Source organism: Callionymus lyra, chromosome 7 (assembly GCF_982586985.1).
Source record: "Callionymus lyra chromosome 7, fCalLyr1.hap1.1, whole genome shotgun sequence".
Taxonomy (NCBI): domain Eukaryota; kingdom Metazoa; phylum Chordata; class Actinopteri; order Syngnathiformes; family Callionymidae; genus Callionymus; species Callionymus lyra.
Genome location: NC_141824.1, coordinates 28,067,538 through 28,090,505, shown reverse-complemented (window position 1 = coordinate 28,090,505; position 22,968 = coordinate 28,067,538). Strand labels below are relative to the sequence as shown.

The window sequence follows — 22,968 nt, the reverse complement described above, 5'->3', positions numbered from 1 at the left end:
ATGACACAAATACAATTCTACAAGTCGTAATAATTTTGGGGTGAAATTGTGACTTAAAACAGTCTCCCATTAAATTATACAATATGACTTTTTACAAATACAACATCATACCATTTGGAAGCAAGCAATACAACATGTTAGTCACCAGTGGAACATATGGCTCTGTAAAACCACTGCAAAAACAATTTCAAGCATCTCATGGAAAGGTTTAGATGATATTTAATGATTGCAAAATAACTTGACTCTTTGCTACACGAGCATGTCAGCCATGTTTTGTAGCGCAATATCATTATTAAGCTCAGGCCAACATAGCAATTTCAACTTTATTTCTATATTATTAGCTTAATTTTTATTGAACATGTCAATAACTTAACATTTAACAATGGTAGCAAGTCTGTTTTAACTGTAAACAATTCTAAGAAAGAGAGACACTGACACTTCATCTTGCTAAACTATTCAAGAAGAGACGGAGAACCAGTTTTACAATAATAGTTAAATATCGTGCATCCACTTAAACAGTGAACGTGGACACTTAATAACAGTCATCTGAACTTGGAATTCAGGTGAGGAAACTGAGTCACGGTTCTCTCACCACAAATTGCTAACTCTCACATCGACCTCAATCCCATAATAAGACTGGACCAGCAGTGGATGACAACACGTGTGGAGATGTGTTTACAAATGAGAAGGATAAATGTGTCGACATCCTGACCACAGGGTCATGATCGCTTTAGAGTGTCGAGAGTCATTTAGAGTGACAGAAGATCCTGCAGAAAAAAGATAGGATCTGAAAGATCCGAGAAGCTTCATGCAGATTAAAAAATGTCATTCCTAAACTCAACAGCTGTCAAAACATACCTCCCTCAATAACATCTTCACTTGTGTTTGGGTCCAGAGCAGCTGTGTGAACCGCTGTGGAGACTTTCTCTCACCAACGTCACCGTCACAGCTGTATCGTTGAACCTTCACAGCTTCCTCCACAGAGACCCACCACTATTAACTTCTCCTGCAACAGGCCAGCTTGCATCCATCCCACAGTCTCTGGGGCCTTCTCACAGTTTAGCTGCAGAGCTACAACAACCTCGGCTCATACTTCCAAAATCATCTTGAACCTGTGAGAGCGGAGGCAACTCTTAAAATTCCTCAAAATTATAAATAATTTGTCGGCCACTCTTAAAACCCTCCAAAGTAACTTTCGGTATTTCCTCTGTTTCGGTCAGTTTGTTTTCTTTCCCCACGCCTGTAATCTGTCATTTAGATTCGCAGAAAGACACATAAACAAAAGATTTAAATTCACAACATCAGCCCATGAAAGTGAAGATTTAATGGACTCATGGTTAAACAGTTTTCTCAGAGTAAACAAATTCTGGGTTTCCTACATGAACAACTCTCAGGGATGTTAACATCCATTTCCCGAAGCCCATAAAAGATGGAGATCTGGGGTCGTTTCCTGTGTTTGGATGAACCTTCTCATACTTTCGTCCAGGCCTAGTGCTGTCCATCTCCATCCTCCCATAACTTATAAACAAGACCCAATGGTTATTATTAGTATTTTCTTTTCACGCTTCTAAGAAGATGCATAATTACAATATACAATATTTCAGTTTAAAACATTTTTTAAGTAGTCAACAAATTAAACAAAGAGAGATTTCTTGCTGGAGGCATAGCTTGGGGACAGTCTGAAGAAAGGGGGTTGCGGTCAAAATGTAACCTGGAAAAGCCATTTTGCTGTAAAATTAGTTAACTCATTGTTCAGTGCAAGTATTGTAATCTGCTACAATTAACCCAGAGTAGTTTACCAAACAAAGTCCTCCAACAATTCCTGACACCGACTCAGAGGAGAAGCAACAAAGCAGCTGATCAATAGCTGAAATGTAGAGCAAGGTCAGAGAAAGCACACGAGTCTGAAGTCCATGTTTTCAAAGGTTGTCAATGACGGCATACTTCCGAGGCCCCAAAACGATCGTGGGTCTGTAAAGCGGCTATAAATAACCACACGTGTCTCTTGTAATGATTCATCTTGAAGTCCACGATTCCGCAGCCGTCCGTCTGTGATGAGGAAGCGTTGTGTTTGACTCCTGACAGATGCCGCACATCAACAAGCCGTACACACAAGATTGTGACTCTTCTATTGCTGGCTTTATTTTTCACCATTTCATTGCCTTCCCCTATAGTGGCGCCAACGACACAGACATGTGTTATTGTTGTGTCGCTGCAGCATCTCTGATCGCAGGGCTTTGACTCCACGTGAAATCTCTCACAGACCCCCCTGCCCCTCCGGATCTGAACCCCAGAAGCCTCCCGACACCTGCACCGGGACAGTGAAGGGCTCTGTGATGGGATGCGTGATAAACACAGACATTCATCAGCCATCCGTGGCACTCGGCCCATTCAGACACAGAGACCCACTGAGACTCGGAGACCCAGCTGCCGCAAGTACCTAGTTTATGCACACTAGTGGGCACCGAGGCGGCGTCTTCAGGAAACAGCTACGCTACCCCCTTTATACATCCTAACATCCATGGGAGAGTCAGAAGGACCCCCTGCTGAGAGAGATGTATTCAACAACAACACTTAAGACGCAAAGTAACTTTATAGATGCGTCAATCAAATAAACTCTGACATCATCGGGGGTATTCATAGTCAACTAAAGAAGGACTAAAAACACCACTAGTGAACAGAAGCACGTCATTATGTTCCAGTAAACAAGTATCAGTCATGAGTTCTTACTTCCTCGTCAAGTCATCATGCAAGCATGTGTTTTGAAGACTGTGCTGTAATGCTAAAATAGAGCTGAACTTGACCATCAGGTTTTTTCTATGAAACCGGTTCCGTTTACCGTTGGCATTTAACATGATGTACCGTCTTCCATTTTTAACACGTTCAAATGATTCATGAAATACGAGCGGCAAAAACACCTTTTATAAAATGGCGCGGACACGTAAGCTAATCATTTATAAAGGGTTTGTTTCTACATGAGTGGACAAGAAAGACATAATTACAGCTGAGTAAACATTTCCACAACTGGACTCTGAAAATGTGTCTTATGTTGGTCTGTCCGTCTTTATCTGAGGAACTGGCCACTTCTCTATGGTGTCCACCGCCTGTTGTCCCAGGTAGTCAGGGTGTGTTATCACCGTGAGTTTGAGATCAGCTACTTTGTTCACAGTATTTAAAAAAAAAAAAAGACCCTATTTGTTTTTTATCTTGTGAAGTAAATCGAAGTAAATCGTAGGTTTGGGGCCTGATTCTACCCCATGACTGTCCCTAAGGCAGGTCAGCATTCATTCCGTCCGTTTAGGAAGGACGAAATGTTGGCGTCCCGCTCTTACATGAGCTGGAAAACAAAAGCTGTTTTTAGAAAGTGAGACTCACACATTTTGCCGAGTGCCTCACGGGAATGTTCCACTTTTTCCCTTTACTTTGAAGTAAAAAAAAATAAGGATTCTAATGACAGTACGCGTGTTTGTGAACCGAACTAACACCACTGCGAGGCATTCTTGTGCGGCTTGTTACGACAGAGCCGCCGCCGTGAAGGTGGGCAGACTCGGCTGGCAAGTCCGGGCTGGATGTCACACTCTCAATAAATCCAGGGAAGGTTGCACAACAAGCCTTAGCAAACTAGAGTCTGACAGACTCAATAAACTGCGGACGGTACAAAAGCATCCTCACAGATACGCTGAACTGACCGCAACAGCCACGCTTGCTTAATTAAAAGGCTGACAATGATGTGGTCAGCTTGGCCGCGGTTTTGTTTGTGCACGAGCGAGTGAGCGATATCACCCACCGATGATGGACGATTTCATTCAAGCTCCTGCACTGATGTGTAGTTTTATTCATGCTTCATTATTACCAGTTCATCGTGTAACATAGTTGAGACACAATGAACTCGGAACAATGCTACAGTTGTAGTAAACAAACGTCCCAGAAGACCAAGTATGAATCAGAAAAATGGAGAAGCATGAAGACTTTTGAGGAAGTTGAGATGAGAAACAGTGTTCAACCAATAAGTCATTGGGAAGGAAAACCAGTGAGGTCCATAGGTATGGATAAAGTAGGGTAAAGGAGGACTTGCGGAGAGGAGTTACTAGGAAGACGGTGCAGGTTATCCTCAACTGTGATTGCAAAAAAAGTTTGAAGTTTGTTTTATTTCAACAATTAGGATTATCAAAAAACATGTTGGTATTATTGGTGGTTGGTGGTTATTTGTAAAGTGCCTTTTTTGATTGAAAATATTTTATTATTATATTTTTATATAAAATAACTAGACAAATGATGACTATTGTATTGTATGGACTCTCTTTTTTTTTAAGTAAGTGGTAAGAGGATAGAGAACCCTAACTAACTCTTAAATTTGCATTGGAATGAAGCTGGACTCACTGGTGACAGTTTCTGAGAGGAGATCACTGGACAAACTACTGTCCATCATGGATGATGACAGTCATCCTCTCAACACTGTCATCAGTGAGCAGAGAAGCAGAGGGAGCGCAAATGCTCCTTCCCAGATGTAAACACTAATAGACTCAAGGACTCATTCATTCCTCGGGCTATTAAATTGTACAATTCTGAGTTCGGGGGCAGGCGTGGAGCGAAAAATCTGGATGTTCTGTTCTATGTTAGTCTTTGTATCCTTTGTATTTGTTATTTTTCTTTGATCTATGTTCTTTATCTTTATCTTCAGACTTAGATTGTATCATCTTGTTCTTTCTCTTTATTTCTCTTTGTTCTTGTTCTTATTTTATTTTGATTTATTTTTTATGAAAAATTGCTGTATTTGCTGTGGCTATTGGAAAAAAAAAATTTAGTAAATAAAGTTCTACCTTACCTTACCTTAAATACTCACTAAAACAATTGGCTGATTCAGCAAATAATATTTTCTGTTTTGTTCTCGTTTTTGTTTGTAAAATAAACTCATTCTGCATATAAAAATGTGATTTGTATATTATGGAAGTGATGAATACAAAAGTTAATTCTCTGTTGATGGATTCCTGCTCAACGTGGGCATGATTATAACTTACTGGATTGAGCCAATCTTTAAATCACAGATTAATTATTTTGCAACTTCGTCTTCTGAAGATAGTTCTAATCTCAGGGACCGGCTCAGCTCACACGCCCTTTTACAAGCAGGTTAAGACCTGCCAGATCATTTTTACCATGACTGACTCAACGTTTCCGGATCAATGATCGGTCACAGAGGGAAAAATAAAGTTTTCATGGAACAGTTTGTTACATAATCAACATTTTAATGGGTTCTCAAGAACCAGTTCAGGTATGTTTAGTGTTTGTTTACTTTAAAATTTCAGGCTAAGGTTGTTATGTAGTTTACCGAAACCCAACACGGATGACAAAAACCAAACAAAATGTACATTTCTGGGTTTAACATTACTGTGACCATGAGTTGAATCCAACAGTCTACACACCAGCTAGCCTGGTTATGCTAGCTCCCACCGATAGTGACTCAACTTTCGAGGCATTCTGGTCAAACTAAAGGGGAGAAAAACATTCACACACACATCACAACTTTGCCTGTTTAGGTAACTTGAGTAAAGACCGAGTGGGAGTGAAAAGCGTCGGAGAAAGGCAGAGGTGGACGCGATGACGCCGCGAGAACATTGACGATCCAAACTCATTGATCAGAAGCTGCTCCTCCCTCGCTCGCTTTGTTGAGGATTGTACCGTGTTAACCAATTCTCCACTGTTCATAACCATGATGACTCACTGCCAACCCACGTGGAAATACTACGCAAAAATGCAGTAGTCTAACAAGTCTCTAACATCCCCACAATCCTGTTAATGATTTGGAGAGCAGCTTCCACATTTACAGTGCTACATTTACTGGCCGTTTCCCTTCAGGCACTTCTCAAGTTTTAGTCTAAATACAACTGACAACTTCTTTCCTCTCTGCTGGTTACAGTTAAACGTTTGCTGGCTTCGATTGCAACTCAAATCATAGTACAAACAACTGCAGGGCCGTGTTGAAAAAAGTCCCAACAGAATAAACCACAACATTCTGACGGGCAGTGAAACTACATATTATTGATGGAAGCTGAATTTTTTTTACTGTATTTATGTTTCAATAACTTGCTGAGTCGCCAGCATTTTAATGGCTCTGTTGAACTTTACCAGTATATTACGATTAAATACACTGAATTGTGAACATTGAACGACCAACTCCTATTTAGTATTCATTAATTTCATACAAGATATAAAAATAAACCACTAATCTTGTTTATAGACATAGAAACTAAATGAACGTAAATTAATAATAAATATATCAAAATAAAACAATTAACATGTATTACAAATTTATGTTATAATAAGCACCAAAGAAATTTACAAAACATTAAGATGAGAAAAGAAATTGACTTCTTCCACTGACTCCAAGACAAAACCTTGATGCAATTTAAAATAAATTACTGTATTTTTCTTCTTGTTAGTCGTCATAAAACACATTTATTCATTCATTAGCTTCCATTAATGGGGCTGTCGCAGTTACTTCGGGTCATATGCATGCAAGAGCATTTTACTTTGGCTTCATACTTTGTATAATTCACTAACTGTTAACTTATAAAAGTAATTTGAGCGACTAAGGCAACAAAAGAGAGCAAATGACAAACAAAGACTTTCTTTCTGTACCAACTCGACCCCTCGAGGAGGTGAAATGATGTCAGTGGGCGACTGACCTCTGGGCGGAAGCTTTTCTGACTGACACAGATGAAGGAATCTGTCTAATCCAAGACTGGAGGCAAGACGGTCCACCACCTCCGTCTGACCCCAAATCACACAAACACACATTGTCTACACCATGGGCTCCAGCTTTGCCAACCCATATATCCGAGCTGAGGGGCGCCTCGGGGAAAAAACACAGACGGCATAGGAAGTCAATAGACATCCAGCAAACACCCCTCAATTTAGGTCTCAATTCATCAAAAGCACCGGCTGACAATTTTTGTGTCCAAAACATGAATAATCACCCCCTTCTGTGCTTTTGTCTGCTGGCCCAGTTATCTCCTCGACTACATCCTGTACCTGCCTCCATAAAAACGCCTCATCACTCACTAGGAACGCATATTTTTCCCTTTCGACAAATATGTGTCAGGAGGAAAACACAGCTGGAGGGAAAACATGACGTCGCCGAATCAGGGTTTTTATTTAAAAGTGAGGGGACAGTGGTGACAGATTTGAAAGAGCTCACTGCACAATGTGTCGCCCCAGACATATGGGCCGTGAGGGCACGTGTCCAGGGGACTGGGCCAACCCCCTGCTTTTACCTAGCTTAAAAAAAGGAAAAAGTATTTCCTCTGCCAAGGAGGATGTGTCTGCTAACAAAATAAAAAGATACATTCGTAAAAGAAGATATATAAAGTTGGCGTGCACTAAATACAAAATAAAAATAGACTTTAATCTTGTCCTTTACATATGTGTCAGTTCAAAATCATTTGTTTGTTTAACATGCTAATGTTAACTGAAAGTTAAATTCTTACTCCGGTTTTTAAGTTATGTTTAATGTGATCTATATATTGTTTGCTTTATTTTCTGGTTAGCAGATGATAAACTACTTTACTGTTAAAAAAGACGTTTTGGGGGAAAATGTGAACCTCAGATATGAAAAGCAAGTGTCAGGGTCCCATGGACTCAGTGACAGGGTCACTAATCCTGCATAGAAATAAAAGAATAGCAGAAATCCTTTCATTTTTAAGAAACCAAATGTATCTTTCTGATCTTAACCAAAAGATAACGACCCTCCAAGAAAGCTTGACAAGCTCAGTCATCCACCCGAGACTCAAAGTGGATCTATTAGGATATAGTTTGTTTAAAGCACCTCGAGGCTCGTTTCTAGACACCCGACACCAAACGCTACACAATGACCCGGTCCAGTGTGTGACACCAGGTTGGCTTTCTGACCCGGCAACAGATTAAAGATGTTCCGAGCGAAGGTGAGGAGGACACACCTACACATGCTTTATTTAAGCCCGGATCTCCTGGATCGCATTTATATTCTGAAGAAAAAAAAATACCTCAAGAATTCCTGCAGACAGGTGTCACAGAACCGATGGCCACAGGTTGACACTTGGACCGGCTCCCGCATCGCCTTGCTGCACAGCGGACACTGGAAGCGTCTCTTCGGCTTCTCCAGGAACTTGTAGTCAAACCCGGGCATTTTGGTCGTCGGAAGATCTGCCTTCGCTGTGGAGGATGAACCGCGTCGATGTCCTCCTTCTAGTCCCCTGAACGGCGGCTCACGCCTGGATCATATCATGTCCGCTTTTCTCCGACACCGACGGCGCGTCGTCCCCCCGTCGTCCTGCTGCTGGATCCCGGCGACAACAGATCAGAAACCGTCTGGAGATGATCGAGGTGGTGGAGAAGAAGGTGGAGATACTGTTGTTGTCGTCAGGCCGCCCGGGCTCTTCCTCCTGCAGCAGTGACTGATAACAATGCACACAAGCCTCCGTCTGTGGAGGTGAAGCGAGCACCGCCTCCTCTTCTCAAGGCGGGAGGAGTCAAGACGCTCCGCCGCCTTTTCACACCATGTTATCTTTTTTTTTTATGGCGATTTAATAAAGCCTTTTTTGTGTCTTAACATGTTAAAGTGGCGCCATTTCCTGCGACTTATCAGGCTAATTTAAGCTAGCACGTGTAGCTACATTTAATGGTAATACATAATTAATGAATTGACTAATTAAAATTAATGTATTGTCACAATTGTAAAATAGTATCATAGCCAAAGCCCGCGTACGTAAATATTAAAAAAAATAAATGTTTTTTAAGAAAATAGTTATCGTCATACTCAAAACCTGCTGTCGCCATCTTGTGGTGGAGAAATCCAACTACCACAAAAGGCAAGAAGAAAACAATGAAACAGTTCCTGCAAAAAACAACCGCAATTGAAACGCTTGAAAGTACATCTTGTATCTAATAAAAAAAACAACGAGAGCCACTGAAGAGCCACGTGAAGTCAGGTGTAGCAGTGGAGCAGCGGCGCACCTGCTGTGTTGTCTCTGCATTACATCACCATGACATCATCGTCTCGGGAAACAATAGTAATCGATTAATTGATTCAGAAGAGGCGCAGAGACATTTTTTACATCCAAACACGTCATGACAACAAAACAAGTGTTTTGTAAGCAACTATAGTACAAACATGTTGAATCTTAAGGGATGATTTGAACGATTTGTTTCAGGTTATTTAATAAAACGTTAGGTCACAAAACAATAGAATCATACATTCTTCATACATCTATAAACATGTTGAAAGGATGATGATCTTTTCGTGTACATAAATATATTTTCATTCTACTAAATATATTGAAAAATAACGTTTTTCTCTCAGCACAAAGTTAATGATAAATGGTGGGCAATACTGGGCTGTGTACATTGACACAGAAGTTGATCGATGACGACACATGACAGGCAGGATGGATAAGTTAATATGTATATAGATGACAGAATTCATGGTGGGCATATGGATGGAGATGGATGCACCAGTTTACTGAAGAAACAATAGATATGTTGATGGATAATACTGTAGAATAGTGATAGATGGAAAGATAGATAGATCAATAAATACATAGACGGATGGGTGTGTTAACAGGGGGAAATGAAGAAAGACACATTAACACACAGATACGAGGTCATACATATACAAAGGTGTATGATTTAAAGCAATGATTGATCCGTAAAAAATATGAGATGTATGTAAAACTGAGTCGATCATGGATGGGTAAATAGAAGATAGTTGAATAATTATATAGAATTTGTAGAATTAATTAATAAATAAAAAATAACAAATTGAAAAAAAGCACTGAGACAGCACATACCTCCAACAAGGACCTCATTGTACATGACTTTATACCAAACAGGCCATAACAATTGTATTAAACAGGTTGAATCTATAGCAGCACAGTAATGTTAAACCCAGAAATGTACATTTTGTTGTTTTTGTAGTCTGTGTTGGGATTCGGTTACTAAAGGAAGTTCAGTGAGTAGATTGCATGTTGTGTTTTATAAAGCTAACATACAGTATAGCTCTGCACTGAGCCGTCGAGGTGTCATGTGAATTAGGAAACATTAAAAACCTTAATAGATCCAGATGGAACTACAGAGGTATTTGCTTCTAAAGAGCACATTTTCTACTGGCCTTAAGGCCATTCACAACTTATTTTGATTAATTCTTACAAACAAACAAAACACCTAAAAAACAAGTAGATGATATAGAATAAGAGAAGATCGGACAAGATAAAATAATATTTAAAAAAGATTTCTTAAGTTATTCCTTGTGGTTGCTTTTTACACAATTAAGTTATATTAGAGAAGAGAAAACGTGAGCGCTGACCATGTGATCTAGATGAGTGTGTTTGTTAGTTTGACTGATGAGTTGCACTCAAGAGACCTTCATTCACAGCATTCATCGCTGGCTTAAGAGGCTCAAACCACTTGGACCTTGACTGATCCTCGCTCGTGCACGTGAGGCGGGACAATGGCTCAACACATGAAAGCCGCCGGACGACTTCCTGTGAAGCAGGTCGACTGCTACATTCCTGCACCTGAAGGTGAGATACACCTGTGGCACGCTCCGCTGTGGCTCTACATCCAAATGAAACTTGGTAGCAGCAGCAGCAGGTGTGCAGCACAGTCCAGCAGGAGCTGAAGAAAAGTGTCCTCAACATCACCACAGGGTTCACCCTCATCTCTGAGCGGCTTCATCGAGCAAAGCTGGAACAAGAGACATTAACCCTCGTTAGTGTGCGGACCGAGCTCATGGAGAAGATGAAGAGAGGCGAACAGGAACCGGACAAGCCAGTAGGAATAAGGGAAACAATCATTACACACAACTAAAATGAGTTTCTGACGGTGAACTTAATTGAGTTGAATATAACAAATGTCATTTAGCAATAAATACCATTTCAAAACATTCTATTTGGCAGACGTGTGATCATTTTACAACATTTCTAACTACACATTTGTCTAAACTGTCTCAGAGTCCTAAACCTGAGAGTGAAGTTCAGGAGCGAGGATTACTAATCACTATTATTTATTAAATTGTGATTTTGTTTAATCTCCTCTAAATCCCAATCATTCCCCTGGACTGTGGGGATGTCATTTAATCCTATCTTCACCACGACCTGCCGTTTAGCGAAGCACTGCTATGGTTTGAACCCACACCAAAAAGACCTGTGAAACTAAATAGAGCACTGAGAAGTCACAATTATTTGATCTGATTCTTGGTTCTTCAACTAAGTTACGGTCAGCGCCTTGAAAAAACATGTGTCAAATAAAAACCAGGGGTCAAATACGGCTCCCTAGTGAGCAATAGTGTCCATTAGACAGGTTGGTGGGCTGATGAACCTTCATGAAGCAGAGTCCCACTACACCAGGAGAGGCAATTCAATTTACTCAGGGGTCACATTATGTTTTGTGACTATTGTGAGGGTGTATTTAGCCAAAAGATAGAACGGATAAAGAAAAAAAAGATGGGAAAGGATGGGGAAAAAAGGACGCCATGCGATTTAGAATGAAGAAAAAAAATGCTTTAGCTTTTAGCATTTCGTATATTTCAGTTTTATAGGTATATATCGTTTTATATATATATATTCAACAACTGTTGAAATAATATCTGGCTTTGAACAACCATTTAATGGAACCTCACATAATTTTAAAAATGTTAGTGCTACCTATTGAGAACTGAACTCTGCCCATCTTAACTTTGAGTCACATCCAGAACTTTAGAAGAGTCCCTCACTCCATTCACACGTCTATTTGAAGTGCTCGACAGGATGTTTAGTCTCAAGTTCTACGTCTTAAAGAAAATCAATTGATCATCAGACAGATGACTCTCAGTACTTATTATACTTTAAAAGTGTATTATTACGTTTCACCGCCAGGAGAGTGTTGCCATGACAACAGGCCACTGATGTCACCGTGAACGGGTGGCTCTCATCAAGTTGCACCGTCTTTGGTATTCCAGAGTCGCCCTCTTTCCTCCCCAGGCGGCCACGGGCGCCTTTGCCCCAGGTGAACACTTCACCATCTGTGGGAGCAATAAAAAAAATAAAAAAGTTGGTCACCACTTCTCCTGAAAATTCCCCCTGAGGATGCATTAATCCACACAAATCTTTAACTGGCAACTCGGGCTCTCCTGCAGTGGCAGAATAATGGCTCCATTTGCTGAACAAAGGCCTTTTCTTAAAAAGGAAAAGCTGCAGGCGCTGCGGACACTGCAGGGTTCCTCCACATGGGGGCCAATCACTGGCACAAAATGACATTTTACCATTTTACCTCCAGCAACAAGAACAAAACACACTCTTAAAGACCTGTGTGTCCAAACAAACATATGTTACCAATCAGTGGACCCACATGTGTAGACGTCCTCCCTCACTTCAGTCCTGTAACCAATCGAATCCACTAAGCTGGTTATGAATCGTTCGTTTTCTCGTAGAACACAAAGGCATCTGTTGTTGGATCCATTGATCGTGGAGGAAAAACCTGGAGCAGTGGATGTGGACAATATTTTGTCTGGCCACGAGTCTAGGATTCTCTCATATCAAAAGAGTTGTGGAAAGTTCTCCTAAAGTTGAAGGGCTGAGGAGCTGAGTCTTCTGCACGACACTTGGATAGAGCTAGTGCTGAACTCCACATCAAAAAGAGAGTCAGCATATGGACTGTAATAGGATTGTGGTCACATCCTTTTTTCCTCTTTCCAGATATTATAATTTACTCCCAATGTGTATAGATGTGAAAGAAAATATCGATTTTCTTTAATACAGCCAAGTTTTTTGTCATGATAATGCATCGATGTTCTACAGCATGGTATTGATTTATTTTGGTTGAAATGTATTCAATTATTGAATGTATTTTCATTATTGTATTTCTTATCTTTTAAATTATATTGTAATTTTATCATAGTCGTTTTGTGTCTATTTATTATAATAACGTTTGTATAAAATATATACATAAACAGTGTGTTTTTTTTTTACACACACAATATTCAAAGCACTTATTTGTTACGTTTACTTTTGGTCACAGAAGACATTACCTCCTTTGCAGCTTAACCCTTGCATTATCCTAGGGTCAAGGTGACCCGGTGGCCAGAAAACATATGTATCCACCTCTCCCTATCTGGAAGCCATGGTCAGGGTGAATGACTCGGAGATAACACAAGGGATACTACAAACACATTTGTTTTCAGGCACCTTGACCCTGGGATAACACAGGAGTAAAAGAACAATGAATTCCTGCAAGAGCCCGCAAATGACTGAGGGTGATGCAGTCGACTCCTAATCCGATGACATCAATATCCATCATAAATCATCTCCTTTTATCCTCACCCGATCCGATGGCGAGTGTGAAGGCGTCGCCACACGCAGCCATGGTGATGCCCTTCAGGTCCTGGACCAGGTACGGAACTCGACTGCAGCGCCGAGAGCTGCAGCCCATCTGTCCATGTTGATTACTGCCAAAAGTGAAACACTGACCTCCCTCTGTGTGCAACACAAATGTATTAAATGTTAAGACAGGAAAGATATGCGTCTAAAATATAAGTGTAAAAAACAATGTTGATCCAGAGTGACTGTAGCGAAGTATTTGGCCCTCTTGTGAGTCAAATGCATTTTGGCTCATTAGCTCAGGGACAAGCTGTTATGAAGGATGTCCGACCTGTAACAGCAACCGAGTGTGCCGTTCCAATATCGATGCAAACTATTTTCTCTGTGTTGATCGGAGCCGACTGGAGTGGAGCAAAACAATGAGCTTCTTCCAGCTGATTCGAAGGAGTCGGTTCATCTTCAGCTGTTATCTTATCAAGGCCGAGCTTATTGAACCTAAACACAGCAAAGAAAAAAGTCAATAAAAGCAGATGTTGAAGAGGAAAATGAATTCAGTTTTTCAACTTTGATGTGCAAATAAGAAGGATTAGATAAGGAATGGTTACAAATTGTGTTCGTTAAAGAGCCGCAGGTAACTTCAAGGCCAAGATAAACAGTGCTTTGTCTACTCATGCGACTCATTGTGTCTTTGCTTCTCAGCGTGAGAAAGATTATCAGTTATTTGGTATTCCTGGAGAATGTTGCTACACAAGTTAGAAGTAGGTAATGATGTATTTGCTACTGACCTTTGACACCGCAGCACTCGAGGGTTTGAGAATATATATATATATATATATATGTATCAAGTATGTATTGATCAATTTAGTTATTCATTTAATTTCAAATCTCTCGTTGACTGAGGTCACATGTACTGCTTTATGACAAAAAAAGATTAATATGGTAAAGGACAGACAAAAACACAATAAATGTTACATAAAACAGAAGTTGATATTAAATATCAAATACGACTTGAAAAAGAATTGTAATTTAATAAAATAATAAATGTGAAGACACATTGTAAAGAATGAAACAATGTATCAAATAAATATAATTCACAAATACAATATTTAAAATTAGGTTTAGAACTTTTAAAGGCTCAAGTCAACAACATTAATATGAACTGATGAAAAAACACCTTCATATGAAATGTACTATGTAAATGTTATGAAATCATTGTCTGTTCATTCTGTCATTGAGATTTTGGGGGAAACTTGTGTATTGTGTATTTCACCTGTTGCTCCCGCACGCCATGATGCTGAGCTGAGCGCTGATGATCATGGAGCAGTCGACTCCACACACGGCCCTCTGGGCCCCGAAATCGGCAGGTAAACAAACCTGCTGAGGTGAGTTGTGTGTGTCTTGAGTGCCGAGCCCGAGGCGACCTGACAGATGAGTCGTTGAACGAGAGTGAGCGAGCGAGGGAGGGAGGGGCCTGACGGTCATAAATCACACCGCAGGAAAAACAGTATGAATACGTTTGATAAGAAGTTGACTGCACCATTGTCTCCTCGTCCCCAGGCGAATACTTCTCGTTCATTGGTCACGGCCAGAACGTGAGAAGCACCACATGACACCTGAACCAGTTCGTAGCCGAGAAGAGCCTCCACGATCTTGGGCTGGACATCAAGAGTCACATCAGACAAGTTTCATAGCATGTTAATCCTAAGAAAGCAATGCTTTAAAATACCTAAATTACCTGCAGCTAATCACCCAAAAAAACAAGCAACGTCTGCAGTAAAAGATGCCACTTGCACACCTGGTACTGACTTTCAGACGTGAGAAATAAAATCCTAAACTATATTTATTAAAGAATGACCAGGCATTAATACAATGACGCAGCTGAAACGTTCTGTGCTGGCACGACTGGCTTGTGTGTACCTGTGTTACATCATTGTGGTTCCCATGCCCCAAACAGCCGTTGCTCCCACTTCCAAAAGTCATGATAATGCCCCGGTCTGCAAATTCAGAAAGAAAAGAAGGATTAGAGCGGATGAGAGCAGGTGGATCCTGGCATGATCCAACCATAAGTCCCTATTGTCCAAATAAAAAAGAAGATTTGCATTGATGAGGGAAGGATGAGAGGAAACCCGGCTCTGTGTATCTGTGTTATTTGATTTGCAAAAGGGGATCCGAGGACGGCCGGCTGAACTGTGATGATTAAACTCTGTGCTATATTAAGGTCTCAACAATCACTATTAAAACTACAATCCTGGATCAACAAAGCATCTACAGCATTGGTTTAAACATGTTTCAAGACCAGTTAAGGCTAAGTACATCAATGCCATCAAAATATTAAATCGTTGAATTTAACTTTTCAAATGTTGATTTTTTCTTTTTTTATTTGATATTAGATTATCCTAAAACATTGGATTTATTTTAAATAATTGAACCAATTATTTTTATATTGGTTTTATATGGTTTATTTTGCTTTTATTGAATAACTAAATTAAATTAAACGAACAAAAAACACTTTTTATCTATTGATATAAAATATCAAACTCTATGTGTAAAGAAATATATATTTTTTCAATATTCTAATTTCTTGACAAAGAAAACTCAAATTCAACCTTTTAAATATTTAAGTATTCAATAAAAACAAATGTAACCTTTCAATATAGAAATAATGGAAATAAATTATTATTGTTAAAATAAATCTGTTTCTAAAAAATGTAAACTTTCTATAAAGTTAAATTCAACTATTTTTTTGCTGTGTCATTTCTTTAAAGAATCAAGCCGTTCCCATAGTCGGATTTGTCACCACTAGGCTAAATGATTTAAGCCAAGTTTCATTTGAGTCGCTGTTTGACTTTAGTTTGAACTCAGGACCGGATCTACCTGTCATGCAGGTGGTGAAAAGATCTCCACAGGAAACTGACTTGATGGTGACCCCAGACTGACCCTCCAGGAAACGTGAAATGAACTGAGGTTGCATCTGCTCCACCGCACCCGGCAAACTGGTCTCACCAGACCCAACGGAAGGAGCCTGTGATGATTCAGAGTTTAAGACTTTAGGAGATCAGAAGATTTACTTTCCGTGTGACAACAGTGAAACTGAGGCTAGCAAACATGACTCAAGGCTTTATCTGAAGTCAGGATCTAGTGCGTGTGTGATTGTAAGTCTGGTTAGAAAAAAATACTGTCTGCAAATTAAATCCTTTGCAAAACTAAAAAAGCGAATCCTACCTCCCACGTGAGGAGGCGCCCCGACTTTGTCACACCCATCTTCTGAGTTCGACCCAGTGAGACCCGCAGAACCTCTGTGTTGAGCATGGGAAGGCGCAGTGGTGCGGAGATGCCGCTGCCCCATGTATACACGGACGACAGAGGAAGCGAATGCATCGTCCCTGTTACTAAACTCCCAGACATATCTGCTAGACCAGAAGTGAAGATAAACGGTTTTAAATGTAAGCACAATAAATATCTGCCTGTTAGAGTGCAAGTGGGACATCTGACCTCTTGACCTGCTGGTGGGCGCTCGTCCTCCTGGTCGACCCGGCGGACCAGTATGGACCGTAGACAGTGGTTTCTCAATCCTTAAAAAGTGCATGTTTTGTTATGACATCACTCACAATAACACAATGAATCAAGTTATTCACCGTCTCATCTTGACATTGCCGATGTCCGTGTAGAGATTGAGCAGCGGCCTGATGCAGATGGGAAGAGCCATGATCTCGTTGAGCTGTGGGCGTTTGGATGGATCCAGGTTGAGCATGTTGACGATGAGCTGACGAAGGTCTGGACTGTACCGGTCAGAGATGGGAGCGAACGTTCCGCTCATTATCTTCAGAACAAGGGCAGGAAGATTCTGCAAAATAATTAATTTTTTTCATCATTATTTATTTCAGCCTCTTTAGTTTTCAAATCAGTTGTTTCGAGGCATTTGATACTGGAACTGAAAATAAATGTTCAGTAATTTCTGTGTGATAATACAGCCTGATAAACCTCAGTATAATTTACTTAGAGTTCAACTTATGTGTTGTTTTGAGGGTCTCTTAAGTTGATCTTTGACCTCTATTGTACTCATTAGTATGTGTCAGTTTGGTTTGTACAAAACTCTATTTTAATAAATGTATTTTATAGATCCTTTTTTTCAATCTTGTAAACTTACAAAAATATTTAAAACATTTTGGCATTGTTTCTGCTGATTCAGCAATGTATCAATCATGCACCTCATGTTTGTTTTGGTTGTTATTAGCATTTCTTTTTTTTTTTCAAAGGCCATGAAAATAATGCCTACATCGAACCGGTTCTCGATGCAAAAGTGGTTTCGGACCCCTGATTAAACTGGTTTTCTTGCTGACTAAAAGTATTGTTAACATTTCAAAAGGGTAAACATAAATATGAACATTAGGTAGTAATGAAAGTGTTTATTTACAGCAGCTTCAAAGGCTCTTTTCAGGCTGGCAAGCTCATAGAGAACACAGCCGAGAGCCCAAATGTCGCTCTTCTGGTTATAGGGCTTCCCCTCACACAGCTCTGGAGAGATGTAACATGGTGTTCCGACCACCTGTAGAAGACAAATAGAAGAGTAAATACTGAGAACCCCAGAGTCAAATATTCATTCTTTAATGTCAAAGACTCACGGTGTAGGCTTTGCTTTTGCTGACAAGGATTTTGGAAATGCCAAAGTCCCCAATCTTGACGATCATCTGGTGTTTGTCCAGAAGAATGTTCTGTGTCTTCAGGTCTCTGTGCAGGATGAGCTTGTTGTGCACGTGGTACAAGGCCAGCAAAATCTGGACGAAGAAGTGGAGGATGGTGTCTTCATCCAGCAGGGAGTTGCAGCGCTTCTGGATGTAGTCGGCCAATGTTCCTCCTGCAGTTATCAATCAACATACAATTATCAGTTTCATGAACTCTTTTTTGACCTTACTTGAAACCATTTATGTATTTAGTAGTGCACAAAAGAACTATGAGAATGCTAAGATGCTTTTTAAATACTGATAAAAATAATAATAATGAATAAAAATGTCACTTTTCAACTGAAACATTTCCATCATATTATCTTTTGCTGTAACTTCACATCATCTCTCACATTCTCACAGAACATCACTGACATCAGATCTGTATGTTTTTGTACCTAAAGAAGAGTGAGCCCTGCAGTCCTGAATCCTGGGAACTTCTGAGCTAACAGACAATAGAGAATGTTGTAACAAGATATGACAATGAGCTTACCTGGCGCATATTCCATGGCAATCATGAGCGCCTTGTCCTCCAGGAAGTTCTCATAGTACTCAATGATATTTGGGTGGTTGAGAAGTTTCAGCACCTGACACTCATTCTGAGCTGCCAGGCGCTCGTCCCGAGACATCTGCTCCACTGGGATCTCCTTCAGGATGACAAAGGCGCCATCGGTACGCCTCCGGCACAGGTGTACGATCCTGACAGAGGGTGGGAATCATCGAATGTGCTTTATTGTCTTCATTGTCATGTCTTCATTAAGCTTCCCTATAACTCACTTAAGTTTGACTTTCTCTATGTCACTCTGATGTCACAATCAATTAGGGGTGTGTTTGTCAAGAATCTGGCAATATGATACAAATCATGATACTTTATATAATAATAATAATAATAATAATAATAATAATAATAATAATGTCTATTTGTATAGCGCCTTTCTAGACCAGGGTCACAACTGTAGGAACAAGGATATATCCTAGTATTGCCCGAGTACTTGACTATGGTTTTGAGATCTACAGATGTTTTGAAATCAAAATATGTCTAAACATCAGCCTTAAAAGCTGCTGGAGTCGATTGTATCCTCTCATCCTCAGTCAACTGAGATTTAATTTTCATTTAGCTGCGGAGGACTGTTGATAGTTGCCATCTAGCGGTTAGAGGTTTTATTGCAACACAAAAATGAACAGATGCTGTGAATATTTGCAATTCAAACGTAGACCACTCTAAATCAAGGGTCCCCCAAGGTTCTTTGCACCAGGGACCTGTATGATGTCATCATGATATTCACGGACAGACCTTAAGATGAAAACAGTTAAAATAAATTGTATAAAGTTTGTGTTTAATTAATATTCACTAGTTTACAGGTTTGTTTTTTAAGTAAATTTGACTTAAACTCAAAGCTTATTTTACTACGGAGAAAATACAATCTTTTTTCCCTCGGACCACCGCTCTTAATGACTGATCGCAAATACTAGAAAGTGAGAAAGTAGTTTTAATAAGTTCATAGTCGAGCTATGCCATCTCTGAAGCAAGTCAAGGCTTCATTGATCATATCTTTTCTCACCAGTAAAACTTTGGAATACCACAAACATGGCTGTCACTACCATGCAGTTCTGCCTCACATTATTAAATATTACGCAAATTACAAAGATTGAGAAAAGAGAATCTCTTTAGTATAGTTTACGATGTATAAAGCTGTGATGCAACGTAAGAGTTTGTTTATCTCCTGTTGGACGGGCCTGCTGGTGTCGCTAAGCGAAGTTAGCACAGATGTTCCGTTATACGGCTCGGAGCAACAAAAAAAGTATTAAACTTTGTTTCCAATAATCAACATAACGTGAAACACCATATGAAGATGCAAACAACACTGCTTAACTCATAGGTAAGAAGAAGCGTTCAACAATTTACCCAAAAGCGCCTCTTCCAACAACTTTGATTTTCTCATACTTCTCCATCGCAGCTCTGCAACAACGCCCCCGCCGTCTCCTGGCAACAAGAACCCGGAAGTATAGGGGCTGACAAGGGACAAACAATAGCTCGGCTTTTTTACATTTTTTTTATTTACTCAAAGCTAAATACTTCTTTTTTTTTATTCTGATGCATCTTCCCACATATTTAGAATCATGGTGTGAAAAACCGTCAATTTACGTGTATTATTATATCAAATTACAACAATGTTCAAATTAAATTAAAGGAAATAACTTGTATATATTTTTAAGTGTAGAAAAGAAAACGTGTAATACTGTGGGAGAAGAAAATGATTTAAATTTACTGCACTGCATTAGCTGCTTCTAACAGCAATAAAGAGCCGGCAGCTGTTTGAAACCTTAAACCATACAGCATGAGTAAGTAAGTAATATTTGTAGAGTCACTAAATGATAAATAGAATAGAAACTCTTTAGAATAAAGATGTGAAAATACTGGTTGGATAAGAATCGCCTGGAGACGTTTATCTGTAACTGCTGCTTACTAACAAGTTCAAAAATACTTTTTGTTATATTTGTATTTAATATATGGTTTTTACATACATTAACATTCTAAACCAGTCAAGAAACTGAGAGGGATCAGTTCTGGATTCTGATCTTGAATTTCAGATGTCTGGTGATTACAAAGTCTCCTCATCCAAGTCTGCCTTCCTCTGCACTTGGAAATAATAAATGCTTTGTGCTTCAACAAAGCCAGTTCTGTTGGGTGCTGGAGTGCATACCTCTGCTATTATCATCATTATGGCCAAAATGTTTATCAGCTGAAACTAAGATCTTCAATTAATTAAACTTTTTGGAGGAAGTTGGTTGGCAGACAAAGTTTTTAAACTGATACTTCCTCTTTTCTCAAGGATAACACATCTTAACAATGAAGCAGCTGAAGAAGGCCAGTCACACCTCTAGGACTAACTTGGTGACATACTTGACCTCCTGTCCTTACTAACTTGAAGCTCCATCTGCATGCAAGTCCAGGAATGTGCCATGTGAGACAGTGAAACTGGCGTTAATCTCCTGGTATTGATGTTGACTGAACACAAGCATCTATCATATTCTTCGCAACAAATCTCAGGTAGATCGTAATGATAGGTGTGGTTTCTGTGGCTTTCAACTCTTTTAACTAATTTTTAAATGTATTTTCTAATGTCTACTTGAGCATCACCTATGTTACCTTAAGCATTTACTGCAGCAACTCAAAATAAACTTCTAGTAACGCAGCACAATAATGTTTGTAAGTTCTTGAAATCATAATGTAACATTAAAACACTCTTGCTGCTAAGAGACTGCTCGGTAAACCACAGTGTACGGGTTATTATTATTTCTTCCTATTTTTGAGGAGCAGATTGACAGAAACTACAGGTTTCTGTGATGACGTTAAGGAAACTTCTGTTTTCTCACGCACATGATTGTATTACATAGTACATAGTTGGAGCAGGGTATTAAGTTACCTGTAGTTTTTGCTGTCAGTAGCAAGGTGAATTATAGGCTGCATCATCTAATGTTCAATATAAAATCAAAATTATCATAACTGATAAAACATTGAACAACAAGATTTTTTTTTACCATATCAAAACAAATGTTTGTACATACTGTATATTGTTATTTACTATTGTATTAGTCTTTCGCGGAAGAAAGTTGCAGGACTTAGATGCTTTGCTGACATCTAGCGTAAATATTAACACATAGACTAATATATTCGAAGGCTGTTGAATTAGCTCATAATTGTGAATAATTAAAAAAATAAAAAATTCAATGAAATAAAATTAAAAAATATATATATTTAGAAAATAAAGCACAATAGATGAATGTATAGTATTATTCGGCGGTCTTTATTTAATTTTTAGAATTCGAACACTTAATCATGTCCGTGTCCAAGTTTGTCTTGGTTTGTAAATAACGTTGATGTATTTGAGTGAGAATCTCAAAATATAAATATTTTTAAATAGATTTAACGAATTTAATGTGTGTAATCTACGAACTGTTTTGTATTCTTTCTGAGAAGGTGCAAAGTGACATCTAGTGGTTATCTTATGAGCTGCATCTAAAATGGCAAATTCTACTCGTATTTTTATATCAAATACTAAGGAGCCATTTAAAAGTAGATCCAAAGAGAAACTACAGAGAAAGAAAAACAGAAACAAATAAATATATAATATATTTTTATTTGTTTTTAAATCTTGATTTACTTTCCATATTTTACCCCACAGAATGCAGAATATATGTTGTTCAGTTCAGTTCAGTTTATTTTCAGATAGGTAGTACATACTTTCTTGCTGATGATCGGTGACTGGTTGAGTAGATTCCTGACTCTGGGTGGTCTGCTCACTTTTTAGGAATGTGACTGGAGCTGTAACAGCGGTGACGAGTGAGTAGAGCCTGCACCTCTGCAAACATGTTTGGATTTTTACTCACGTGTCTTCACAATCTAATAATAAGACAGGCTAAAAAAAATAGTCTTGCTAGTTTTAAATTATCATGGATTTTATAAATTCTCGTTTGTCAACAGTCGACATGATCTTGGTTCTTTTGCCTTTCACGTGGAAATAAAAAAGGTAAAAATATTGTCTCCTTGGTAAAGGAAGATTAAATGTGTTAGAAATATATTTTGGGTTTATTGACACATTGCAGGCCACCCCAAGGGACACATGTGGAAAATAAAACAAACAATCCAGACACACATTTTGATATACACAACACGTTTTTCATTAGTTAAATGCTGAATAAATATATCTAAACATGTCTATCCCTTGGTAAGTTGAACTCTCTACACAAAAGTTTCTTCTTTTTATTCTTTCTATTTAGAATCCAGGTAAAGGTAAACAAGCTTCTCCGCTTCCGGAACCGTACCGTGGTTCTGCCCCATCCATGTGGACTGGTGATGTGCTAAGCCCCGCCCACGCATCTAATTCCAATCACGCCCCTATAAGCCCCGCCCCTCTCCA

General features: G+C 39.2%; 2 protein-coding genes across 3 annotated transcripts in view; both read right to left on the bottom strand.

Annotated features, from left to right (window-relative positions):
• traf4a (tnf receptor-associated factor 4a) overlaps window positions 1-8,438 on the bottom strand; it is a 29,626-nt gene extending 21,188 nt beyond the window's left edge. Inside the window, exon 1 of the mRNA XM_087795533.1 lies at window positions 8,019-8,438. Within this exon, the coding sequence (XP_087651659.1) occupies window positions 8,019-8,161 (143 nt within the window). The 5' untranslated portion in view covers window positions 8,162-8,438. The remainder of the gene's footprint in view (window positions 1-8,018) is intronic.
• Window positions 8,439-9,194: 756 nt separating this feature from the next.
• nek8 (NIMA-related kinase 8) lies at window positions 9,195-20,057 on the bottom strand. Of its 2 annotated transcripts, XM_087795916.1 has the most exons (15): window positions 19,953-20,057; window positions 18,540-18,745; window positions 17,948-18,180; window positions 17,740-17,871; window positions 16,961-17,169; window positions 16,818-16,897; window positions 16,548-16,732; window positions 16,200-16,347; window positions 15,243-15,319; window positions 14,863-14,980; window positions 14,596-14,746; window positions 13,657-13,820; window positions 13,329-13,481; window positions 11,873-12,031; window positions 9,195-10,716 (listed from the first exon to the last, which is right to left on the bottom strand). In XM_087795916.1, the coding sequence occupies exons 1-15, from the start codon at window positions 19,997-19,999 to the stop codon at window positions 10,688-10,690; spliced, it is 2,091 nt and encodes a 696-aa protein (XP_087652042.1). In that variant the 5' UTR covers window positions 20,000-20,057; the 3' UTR covers window positions 9,195-10,687. The 2 variants fall into 2 exon arrangements, with proteins under 2 accessions (XP_087652042.1, XP_087652041.1); XM_087795915.1 differs by lacking the exon at window positions 9,195-10,716 and having other exon boundaries at window positions 11,838-12,031.
• Between the last annotated feature and the right edge of the window lie 2,911 nt (window positions 20,058-22,968).

Coding starts and splice junctions, on each gene's coding strand:
- nek8 (XM_087795915.1), bottom strand. CDS start 19,999: ATGGAGAAGTATGAGAAAATCAAAGTTGTTGGAAGAGGCGCTTTTGG. Junction 17,170..17,739: donor AAAGAGCCTTTGAAGCTGCT/GTAAATAAACAC, acceptor ATTATTTTGCAG/AATCTTCCTGCCCTTGTTCT. Junction 13,821..14,595: donor ATGGCGTGCGGGAGCAACAG/GTGAAATACACA, acceptor TGCTGTGTTTAG/GTTCAATAAGCTCGGCCTTG.